The 11922-nt window shown below is 43.4% G+C and overlaps 1 protein-coding gene across 1 annotated transcript; it reads left to right on the plus strand.

Moving 5' to 3' along the window:
• The first annotated feature begins 391 nt into the window (after positions 1-391).
• Armh2 (armadillo like helical domain containing 2) lies at positions 392-3916 on the plus strand. Its single transcript, XM_021225061.2, has 2 exons — positions 392-743; positions 3405-3916. Exons 1-2 carry the CDS (start codon positions 464-466, stop codon positions 3833-3835), a joined length of 711 nt encoding a protein of 236 aa, XP_021080720.1. The 5' UTR covers positions 392-463; the 3' UTR covers positions 3836-3916.
• Positions 3917-11922: the final 8006 nt, after the last annotated feature.

The following is an 11922-nucleotide window of genomic DNA, read 5'->3' on the forward strand; positions in this document are numbered from 1 at the left end:
CCAGCCTGGTCTACAGGGTGAGTTCCAGGATAGCCTCCAAAACAATACAGAGAAACCCTGTCTCGAGAAAAAAAAAAAAAAAAAAAGCACCACAGCCTTGAGATAACCAATGCAAGTTCCAGAAGTCACTTAGAAGCTAGGGTCCAAGAAGAAAGTCCCCAGTGAACCCAACACAAGACACGGAGCAAAGACAGGAATGAGCTCTGTGTTTGGGGGAAAAGCTTAACCTTGAGTATTTGTGCCTCCAGAGAGGCACAACTTGCTTTTGTTCTAGTCCTTGCTTTTGTTCTAGTCCTGGGCCTGGCATTCAAGCTTGTGTTGTTTCTGGTTCCAACGTTCAGGTTCTACCATGATGCAGGACAGTACCCTACATTCTGTTCTATCTTGTTGCCAGGCAGTGCATTCCAGTGCTACTTTCTTCTCCAGTCCCGCTCATGTACCCTTAGCATTGCCCTTAGCATCAATGGCCTTCATCAGGAAGTTGAGGATCTGCTCTTTTTGTAGGCAGATAAGCAGAAAGACCCGTCAGCACTTCATGAAGCTGTTTAAGCACCTCAGACAGTTCTGGAATACTCTTAAGACCTATTCTAGGACCCAGGAGGAAGAGCAAGTAGTCTCCACAAATGACTGCATTTTTCACAGAGAAAAAATGGTGGAACTTGGCTACACACTGAAGAATAGATATCTATCCCTTGAAAAAAGAGCTCTGGCTGCCCAGAAAATTGGACTACTGGCCTTCACAGGTACTGCTTCATAATCTTCTGCTTGTTATAACACTGCAGTTTAGAAGGGATGATGATGATGATGATGATGATGATGATGATGATGATGATGATGATGATGGCTGTCCTGGAACTCTCTCTGTAAACCAGGCTTAGATTCTGTTTTCAATATCAACCCAAGATCTTTCAAGTTCAATCTCAGATTCCAACAAGGTACTTACTAAAAGGGCATGGGATAAAGAGTACTTTGGTGGAGATTCTAGCCACTGGAGCTCTGTTTATGGACTTCTCTAGCTTGTTTTACCCTGAATCTATAGTGCTGAGAGTATTCCATTTGATGTTAAAGCTTTAGTAGAAGACAGATGGAAGCCCTTTCTGTTGATCACCTGTAGAGCTAAGACTAACTCCAAACTAAAGCATTCTGGTCCTCTTATAATTAGTTGGCTCTGTTCCTCTTATAATTAGTTGGTTCTTCCTCCAGAAAGTGAACATCTAGGGAGCTGAGCCTACCCCACGTGATGCACAGAACAAATAATTCCTTCACAGGGCTGGGGTCTAGGTTCCTGACTCTCTAGTTTTGACTATTCAATGGCTATGGATATCCTAAATATCCCCTCATGGATATCATTCTTTGAAGATTTGACCCCTCAAATTATACCTAAGGAATTTATTTTCCCACTTAAATAGCAGAAACTTTTTGCTTTGAGGAAGGGTCTCATGTAGTCCAGGCTGGCCTCTAAATCTCTGTAGTCTAGGATGACATCACACTTCTGGTCTGTCCGCCTCTTTCTTGGATTATAGCTGGTCCTGTGGATTGAATCCAAGGTCTCATGCATGCTAGGCAAGCACTCTGCCAATGGAGCTATACTCCCAGCCTCAGAACGTATTTTATTAGAGGATGATCATAAGGATTAAATAAAACTTTATACATTTTTTTATTTCATTGGGGATAAGTGAATGGCTTGGACTTGGTAGTCATTAGGCAGTGTGATCTTGCCTTTTACTGGTATACTCATTAGCTTTCTTAGTAACTGTTTTTGTTTGTTGTTTGCTTGTTTTGTTCTGGTTTTTGAGACAGGCTTTCTCTATCATGTATCTCTGGCTGTCCTGGAACTTGAATGTAGACCAGGCTGGCCTTGAACTCATGGAGATCCATCTATTTCTAACTCCTGAGTGCTGATATTAAAGGTAAGTGCCACTATGTTGAGTTCTTCATAAGTATTTTAGGAGTAAAAGTTCTTATTATTTTTTTCAAAGACATTTCCCAATGTAACAGTGCTTTTTCTTATTTGGAAGGGGTTTGAGACAGAGTTTAATTTTGTAGCCTTAGCTGGCTTGGAATCCCTGTATAGATCAGGCTATCCTCAGACCTGCACAGACTTCCTTGTTTCTACCTCCAAACTGGGATTACAGATATGTATGTACCACCACGCCTGGCTGTGTGTAATACACTTTATAAACTACAAAAATAAAATATCTGGTACCTATATTCTTCATCAAAACTCTATCACAAAGCCAGGCATGGTAGCACATGCCTTTAATCTCAGCACTCATACAGAGTGAGTTCTAGGGAGAGAGAGAGAGAGAGAGAGAGAGGGAGGGAGGGAGGGAGGGAGGGAGGGAGGGAGGGAGGGAGGGAGGGAGGGAGGGAGGGAGGGAGGGAGAGGGAGGGAGGGAGGGAGGGAGGGAGGGAGAGAGGAGAAACAATCTAGGACTAGGCTGGATTGATAGCCTAAGAAAGAAAAATCTTATACAGCAGCATTGGTCTTGGGTCTGGGAATCAGTTGGGAGTAAGAAGTCTACAAGAACAGCTCAGCAATTAATGACTCTCAAACACTTTTCTACCACGAGGCAGCTGAGGCTTCCTGGCTCACAGACTTTCCTCCAGTACAAAGACAGACCTTTTCTAAGCAAACATATCCAGATCCTACCACTTGGATACATTCATGCCCCATCCAATAACTGAACCAAGGGAGGATCCTCAGCAAACAGTGACCTTCCCATGCTTCCCACATGCCTCCTCACCAGGTTCTCAGTTTCCACAGTGACACAGAAAAGGAAAAGTTAACACATCTAAAATGTCACCAACAGTTACCAGAATATGAACCTGGATCTGGGGGTATAGTGATGCTCTAATTCAGAGAGCCAAAGCAAACAAAATGACAGGAAGTGGAGGCTGAGCAGATAGCTCACTCAGTGACATGCTTACTTTGTAAACATGAGGACATGACTTTGAGCCCTAGCACCCACATAAAAAGCCGGAGAGGTGGAGATGGATGGGTTAGCCAGTTAGTCAGGCTAGTATGTTTGTAGAGTTCCAGGCCAGAGAGACCTGATCACAAAAATGTTACAGGTATATAGCTCAGCATGGTAGCTCAGACCAACGAGGAGGCAGAGACAGGAAATCTCTTGAGTTGGAGGCCAGTCTGGTCTACAAAGTGAGTTCTAGGACAGCCTGGGCTACACAATGAAACCCTATCTCAGAAAACCAAAATAATAATTCCAAAGTGAATGATGTCTGAGGCTGTTTCCCAACCTCCTCAAGCATGCCCATACATACACATGTATACAGGTACTCCCTGCCCCCCGACACACACACACAGAATAATGCACAGGGGCCTGTGAAATCTTACCAGCTACATTCGCTACATACTTCTGCAAGTGGAAATGCTTGTCTTCCAGGAGGCCTGAGTGCTGCCCAGTTCGCCAGCGAGTACATGAAAGACGTCGCTTCCTTGCTGCAGAGTGAAAAGGTGATGTCACCCAAGACAAAGATCCTGCTGCTGCAGAGTGTGGCATGTTGGTGTTACTTAAACCCTGCCAGCCAGAAGAAAGCCAGACAACTGCAGTTTATCCCTATTTTCATTGCTTTCTTTGAGGCCCCCTTCCATTCCACCATCAAGAGTGAAGTCAACAGCCACCGCCTCGTTCAGTTTTGGATATGCTATGCCCTCTCTGCCATGACCTGTAACAACTCATCTATCATGAAGGAGCTGAGATCCTACCCCTCTCTAAAATACCACCTGCAGATATTGGCTATGGAGAACTGGTCTGGGTGGTCTGAAAATTTTGCTGAGGTCTTATATTTCCTAGTAGGTTTTCACAGGAATTAATTTTTTTTTCAGTCCAGTTACATGATCCAGCTATTTGTGCTGTTGAATTACCCTGAAATTGGAAATAAAGAATAAAATCCATGTGTTGGTCTACATTATTGTCTTTTACTGAGGAGATGATTCAGTGGGGAAAGTACTTGCTGTGCATGCCTGAGGACAAAAGTCTAGATCCCCAGAATACACCTAAAAGCTGTGTGGGTGTTGGCACCCCACATGTGGCCTCAGTATGGATGGTGGGCAGTGATGAGGGAAGACATACCAGGTCAGCCTCAGACCTATACACATGTACTGCACACATACAAACATGGACACACACACAGTCTGCCAACTGTAATAATAAGAACACTGAACTGCTTAATATGAGCATATAAATATGGGCTCCTTGTGTTCACACAAGTGTAACCTCTCCCATTAGGACGTAAAGACGTTAACTCACCCAGGCTTGTAATCCCAGCTCAGCCACTTGACAGGTAGAAGTAGGAGGGTTGTGAATTCACAACTAGCCTGGGTAACAGAGTAAGACTTGTTTTCCTGGGTTTGAGGCCGGCCTGCTCTACAGAGTGAGTTCCAGGACAGCTAGCGTTACACAGAAAAACCAAGAGAGAGACCCTAGTCTCAAAAACAAAAAATAGAAAATAAAAATTTAAAAAGTCTAGTCAGGTGTGATACAGCAAACATTTAATAACAACACTCAGGAGACAGAGCTCTGTAGTTTGAAGACAGTCTGTCTGGTCTATATATTGAGTAACAGGCCAGCTAGAACTATATAATGATAACCTGTCTTTAGAAAAATAAAGTCAGGGGTGGTTGGGGAGGGCAGCTGGAAAAATGGTTCAGTTTAGATAAAGTTTGCCACACAAGTATAAGGACTGAGTTTGAGTCACCAGAACCCACCTAAAGTTCAACACAGTAGAGTATGCTTGTAGTCCCAGCACTCCTATGAGGATATGAGAGGCAGAGACAGGAGAATCCCTGAAGATTGCAGGTGAGCTAGCCTGGTGTTCATGGCTGTGAATAAGAGACCGTGTCTCGCCGGGCGTTGGTGGCGCACACCTTTAATCCCAGCACTTGGGAGGCAGAGGCAGGCGGATCTCTGTAAGTTCGAGACCAGCCTGGACTACCAATCTCTGTGAGTTCGAGGCTAGGCTGGACCGACAGCCTCCAAAACAGAGAAACCCTGTCTTGTAAAACCAAAAAAAAAAAAGAGACCGTGTCTCAAATAAGGTAGAAGATGAGGACTGACACTTACGGCCGTCCTCTGACCTCCACATGCACACTACAGCACTCACACACCCACACTCACACATATGAACACACACCCACACATCGCACATGTACACACGAAAGCATTTTTGAAAGTGGCAAGCAAAAAGCAGCTAGGACTAATGGCACACAGCTGTTATCCCAGGGTCAAAGTCAAGGGATAGACTTGACTTTATGTATGCTCAGTTGTTTAGACTTCTTACTCTTCCAGAGGACTTGTAAGGTGGAGGCAGGAGGATCGGAGTTCAAGGTCATCCTCAGTTGCTGACTGAGTCTGAACTACATAAGATTCTTTCACACACTCTGTAGCATGCAGTTGCAATTAGATGCAAGGGGCTACGTGCCATTGCAAAGCTGAGTATTGTTTGTGGGAATATTGGTTTTAGCCTTTACACAAAAGCCAAAGTGATTGCCTCCAATGTCTACCATTAAACCATGAACATTATTTTCTAATGCTTACTTGAAGCTGAATTAGAACAATTACTTCATTACCAATTCCTCATTGAGAAATAAACATGCCCTGGGTTCCCATCATACCACATACTTACAGGAACAGCAGCATAGGCGTCTAACCTCAGCACTTGAGAAGTAGGAACAAAAGGATCAGAAGTTCCATGGCATCTTCAGCTACATATTGAGTATTGAGTAGGCCTTCCTGTTCCAAAGGCCCACAACAGACCTTCCCTCCCCCTCGTCTCCCTCTCTCCACTCCCTCTCTCTCTGCCTGCTGCCTGAGGATCAGGACATAAAGCTCTCAACTACTTCTCCAGCATCATGCTAGCCTGCTCCCTGCCATGATAATGTACTACACCTCTGAAACTAAGCAAGCCCCCAATTAAATGCTTTCCTTTATAAGAGTTGCCTTGGTCATGGTGTCTGTTCATCTCAATAAAACAGTGACTAAGACAACATACTAACAGTTTCTTATTACATCCATATGCCCACTTTCAATGTAACTGTTACGCAACTAGGCAACATAATTCCTTCAATACTCTTCAGAGCTGTCAAACAATACAGTGTGATTACTATTCCTTGTACAACTCTTTCCCCTGCTGCTGCTTTTCACTTAGCTCCTGGACACCTGCCATGAAGTTCCACATTTGCCTTCTCTATATTCAGCATCTCTTGGAGAGTTCATCATCATGGGTCCCACAAGGTAACAAGTGTTCTAGGTGTCATGTCCAAGTACCTCCATCACCCTAGTGACAGGTTCTCCTCTTCTATGTACCCTTGCCTTTCATTGTTCAATGTCTTTAGACTTCCCTTGATTGGCAGAGTTGACATTTTCCTCAAGGTACTGGAGACTGAAACCCAGGCCTTGCACTTGCTAGGCAAGAGCTCTACCACTGAGGTACATACCCAGCCCTTGGCTGATAGATTCAACTTCCATCTTTTCCTGAACCCAGAGAAGCAGCAGCGAGCAGTAACGCTCCTTGCAAGCTCCAAGTTCCAGGAGGACAGGGAAAGCTCAGCCCACAATGCTGAGTTTATACTTTCTGAAGCCATCAATCATGTCATGTCATACCACTGTACTGGAATCAGGAGTGTTGAGCTGCTGGAGTGACCTATACCTGGAAGAAAATATGTGGTACAGAAAAGCATGTATACAGTCAATTAAAAGTGTAAAACTGGGTGAGGATGCGGCTTAGTGGTAAAGTCTTTGTCTAGCCTGCAGGAAGCCCTTCAATTCTTAACACTGAAGGGGAAAAAAAGAGTAAAACGTAGGAGAAAATATATCCCTTTAAAAACATATAAACATTCTACACCTAACTCATGAGTGACTTACTCTTTCCCACTGCTTCAGAAGATTCTGCCATGGCAGACTGTACTTTATACCAGTCATAACATGACATTTAGATTGTTTCCCATCTCAGCAGGTCAAAGCAGTAATGAATATCATATATTTCACAAGTGTATCAAGGATATTCCTAAAATGAAACTGACTAGTAATAGTGCCTTGTTATTCCCACTCGGCCACTTCTTCATTACTGGACTCTTGCTTTGTTGGGATGGAATTGGTTTTTAGGTTTCTTGGGAGGTTAGAGGAAGAAACCAATAGATAGCTATTTCAATTTACATATTTAATCAGAGATGTCAGAAAGCTCTTCTGTGTTCAGGGAACATTTTTTTCTACAGAATGGACTATAAGGCAATCCGGCCACCAAGTCTACTTAAACTCCAAAAGGTGCCTGTCAAGTTGAAGGAGATAAAATACAAGGTTAAGTCTTGCAACACTATAATGCCTTGATTACCAAACTGGATAACAAGTTTTCAAGTCCTTTTGTTTTCCTTTACTAAGCCTTCTTAAATCATCTCTCCAGCATTTGAGTTTTCCTAGAAACAACATAGAGTACTAGGATTCTATTTAGGAGTTGATCCCTGGAACCAGCAATGAGGACAAAAGAGGTATGGATTTTGTTTTGTTTTTTTTCAAGACAGGGATTCATTGTGGAACAGTTTTGGCTGTGTGCCTGTTTCCTGAGTGTTAGGATTAAAGGTGTGCACCGCCACTGTCTGGTAGGGTGTGGATTTTTAAAATGTGCTTTCAATGGATCTCCTTGGGAAAGGGAAAGCGACTAGATTCTGCAGTGCCTTGTGATGGGGGATGTTCTTATGTATATATGTTTCTCTTACTGGTTGATGAGTAAAACACTGATTGGCCAGTAGAAGCAGAAAGATAGGTGGGGTTAGGAGACGAGGTGAATGCTGGGAAAAGGAAAGTAGAGAGAGAGACCACAAAAAGACACTATGTAGAGACCAGGAAGATAAGACGTGCTAGGCATTCTCTGGTAAGATAAGGCCATGTAGCAAGACACAGATTAGTAGTTATGGGTTAATAATTAAGAGAGGGCTAGCCAGTAAGAAGCCCTAGCCATCAGCCAACAATTTTATAATTAATATAGTGTCTGTGTGTTAATCGGCTAAGGGACCAGGTGGAACAGAAACCTCCATCATCAGCCTTGTCCAGTTGTCATCAGAGGCTCCCTCTGGCAGCACATGGGAGCAGGTGCAGAGACCCACAAGCAGACATTATGCAGAGTTTAAATTGGAGGTCTCCATCAGGTCCTTCTCAGAGTTCCAGGAACCCTGAAGAAGAGGGTGAAGAAGCAATCAGAGGGGATGGAGGACACCAGGAGAGCATGGCCCACTGAGTCAACTAAGCGGGGCTCACAGAGACTGAAACAGCAAGTGCCAGGCTTGCATGCATCCACACCATATAGAGAGAGAACCCATGAGTTTTCCTCTGATCTCCACACAAGCTTAAAGGCATACACAGGTAACCCATACACAAATGACCAAAAAAAAATTGTTATTCTGCGCTTGCTTGTATGTATGTTTACGTACCACATGACTGCCTGGTGGTTTCAGAGGCCAGCAGATTCCCTGGAACTAGTTACAGGCATTTATGAGCCACTGGGTGAGTGTAGGGAACTGAACCCAGGTCCTGCGCAAGAGCAGCCACTCTTCTTAACCACTGGGTAATCTCTCCAGTCTCAATTTTTCTTAAAGAACATAATATTCTCAGAAGTGTTTCTGTTGTCACAAACTATTGCACAGCCATCTAATTCACCTGGCTTCTCTCCCATCACCATCATGCTACATGCTATTTCTTCTGCTGCTAAGCTATAGCTAGCACACTGTTCTGAGGTGCCTGCACCCAGGCTCCACCTCAACCTTGCTATTATCCAGTTAGCTATATGTCATTCCCATGGGTCACATATGATAGGTGGAGTTTGAGGTTCACTGGGTGACATACTGCTACAAGCCAAACACTGATGATTCAAACTGCATGAATGGGTAAGCATGCTACCTTGTAGATACACAGACATGCAATCACCTAGGAAATGGGCTTCTGGGCAAACCTGGGGGTGATTACCTGAGCTCTGTTGTGGCAGTAAGACAGGTATACTGGGGATGGTACCTTTCCTTGGATGGGATCCTCAAGTTAAAGAAAGCTGAGCAGCAACAGGTATCCAATATTCTGCTTTCTGAAGTCTGCCACAAGCTCCTACAAGCCTGACTTCCCCATCTTGTCCTTGAAGCATTGTCCCTGAAATGTCAGCCAGAATAAACTTCCTTTATTAAATCACCTTTGCTGAGCTGGAGAGATGGCTCAGTGGTTAAGAGCACTGGCTGATCTTCCAGGGTGTTCAATTCCCAGCACCCACATAGCAGCTCACAACTGTCTGTAACTCCTGTTCCAGATCTGACACCCTTAAACAGATATACATGCAGGCAAAACACCAACGCACATAAAGTAAAATTAAATTTGAAAATAAATAAATTGCCTTTGCCAGAGAATTTTGTCACAGTAACAGGGAAAGAAGCTGAGATAATATTACTAAGGACAAAGCAAGCCTCCATAAGGAAATCTACCCCTGCATCACCTAGGAATCCCCATTCCAAAGGAAACAAGCCCTCCAAAAGTGCAAACACCACAGTAGGTATCCCAGACATTTGTGGGCATTGCTAACAAGTTACCTGGAAATGTTAGTAACATTATTGAACAAATTCTTCTTTGAGTATCAAACCATGTAATAGCAACTTGATCTTAAATCAAAGTGATATAAGTTTGAACTGAAAATAAATACTGTGGGGAAAATGTAATTTTTTTCTCTTGGTTTTTTGACACAGGGTTTCTCTGTGTAGTCCTAACCAGGATTAAAGGTGTGCACCACCATTGCCTAGCAGGAAGTCTTAATCCTGCTGGGTAATCAGGCCTGTGTGCATCCATAAGGACCCATTATCCTCTCCAGAGGACCCACGTGCTCTGTTGGTTATAATTCCTTGCAGTTCCTTGACCTGTGATTTATCAGATAAAACCCTAAGTCGAGAGACCTTTGAGGTTTTTGTTGTTGTTGTTGCTGTTGGGTTTTGTTGTTGTTGCTGCTGCTGTTTGTTTGTTTGTTTGCCTAAAGTGTACTGACTGCCAGTCAAGCTCTCCAAGAGTGGCAACATAGGCCTGAGTCTTACAAGAATCTTATGCAGATGGAGAAAAACATTAGAGAAGCTGTGTCCTTTCCCTGTTTTTCCACAGAGAAGGTTCTACTTTTTACAAGCCTATTGACGACAAAACTTCAGCTCTTTGTTTACTGTATCAGAAACCTTTGCAAACCTAAATATTGTTATGGCTTTTTCATTTTCTTTTCTTTTATAAATTTTTGTTTAAGTTAGAAACAATCTTACTTTACATACCAATCCCAGTTCCCTCTCCCTTCCATCCTCCCATGCTCCCCATCAACCCTCCATTCCACCCTCCAGCTACTCCCCACGGAAGGTGAGGCCTTCCATGGGGGATCGTCAGTCTCTCACATCATTTGGAGCCTAGGCCTTCCCCCATGTATCTAGGCTGAGAGAGTATCCCTCCATAGGGAATGGCCCCCCAAAAGTCCAGGGATAAATACTGGCTCCACAGTCTGCCTGGGCCTCACAACTGACAACCACTTTCAGAACCCTGGTTAGGTCCTATGCTGGTTTCCCCAGCTGTCAGACTGGAGTCTCTTGAGTTCCCACTTCTTAGGTCTGCTGTTTCTGTGGGTTTCCCCAGCATGGTCTTAACCCCTTTGCTCATCTCTCCTCCCTCTCTACAACTGGATTCCAGGAGTTCAGCTCAGTGCTTAGCTATGAATCTCTGCTTCTGCTACTGGGTGAAGGCTCTAGGATGACATTAAAGTAGTCATCAATCTCATTATAGTGGATGGGCATTTAAGATAGCCTCTCTGCTATCGCTTAGATTCTTAGTTGGGGTCATCGTTGTGGATCCCTGGACATTTCCCTAGTGCCAGATTTCTTTAAGCCTATAATGACTCCCTCTATTAAGGTATCTTTTTTCTTGCTCTCCTTCTCTATTCTTCCCCAACTCAATCTTCCTGATCTTTCATGTTCTCCTCCTCCCCTTCTCTTTCTCCTACCACCACCCCCCACCACCACCATCCATGCTCCCAATTTGCTCAGATCTTGTCTCCTTCCCCTTCTCCGGGGGACCATGTATGTCTCTCTTAGGATCCTCCTTGTTTCCTAGCTTCTCTGGGGTTGTGGATTGTAGGCTGGTAATCCTTTGCTCTATGTCTAATATCCACTTATGAGTATACCTCATTCAGGATGGTTTCTTCTAGTTCCATCCATTTGCCTGCAAATTTCAAGATTTTGTTGGTTTTTTTATACTGAGTAGTACTCCATTGTGTAAATGTACCACATTTTTCTTAGGTTGAGCGACATCTAGGTTGCTTCCAGGTTCCGTCTATTACAAATAATGTTTCATTTTCTTTTAGAAATCCCTCCTGCTCTGACATTGTCCTAAGAGTTATTATCATATTACATTAAAAGTTCTGTGACATGAAAGCAGAACTATTTGAAAGGGTGAATGGTGGGGGAGATCAACAAAAAGGGGACAGGCGGAAATGTGGAAAGGGATAAGACCACAGCATGTATAAAACATTACCCTGAAACCTATTATCTTCTATAACTAACCTAAACCACACAGCTCCACTTTCCACTCTTCTAATTATGAAAATACTACCAGATTCTCCCCCTTACCCTATCCCAAAACTGTTTAAAAATTAATTTGCCAATTCTCTAGTACAATCTTCAAGCTAGTATCCCAACTCCAAGTCATGCATAGCCACCATCTCTCAGTAGCCACTAGCCTTGAGTAGTTTATAAAACACATAAATTTTGTTTTCTATTCACACTAATCCCATTTTGAATGCTGAACTAATGGCTCCTTCATTGTACAACACAGGTGTATCACCATCATCTCCAAGGTCCAATGGACAAAGTTATTAGTAATATCTTCATTTCATTTTTAAAATATTATTTATTTG

This window comes from Mesocricetus auratus, unplaced genomic scaffold (genome assembly GCF_017639785.1).
Source record: "Mesocricetus auratus isolate SY011 unplaced genomic scaffold, BCM_Maur_2.0 Super-Scaffold_100013, whole genome shotgun sequence".
Lineage (NCBI taxonomy): Eukaryota > Metazoa > Chordata > Mammalia > Rodentia > Cricetidae > Mesocricetus > Mesocricetus auratus.

Excerpts from the sequence above, each read along its gene's own strand:
- Armh2 (XM_021225061.2), top strand. The coding sequence starts at position 464 with ATGGCCTTCATCAGGAAGTTGAGGATCTGCTCTTTTTGTAGGCAGATA. Across the intron at positions 744-3,404 it reads TGGACTACTGGCCTTCACAG|GAGGCCTGAGTGCTGCCCAG; the intron begins GTACTGCTTCAT and ends CTTGTCTTCCAG.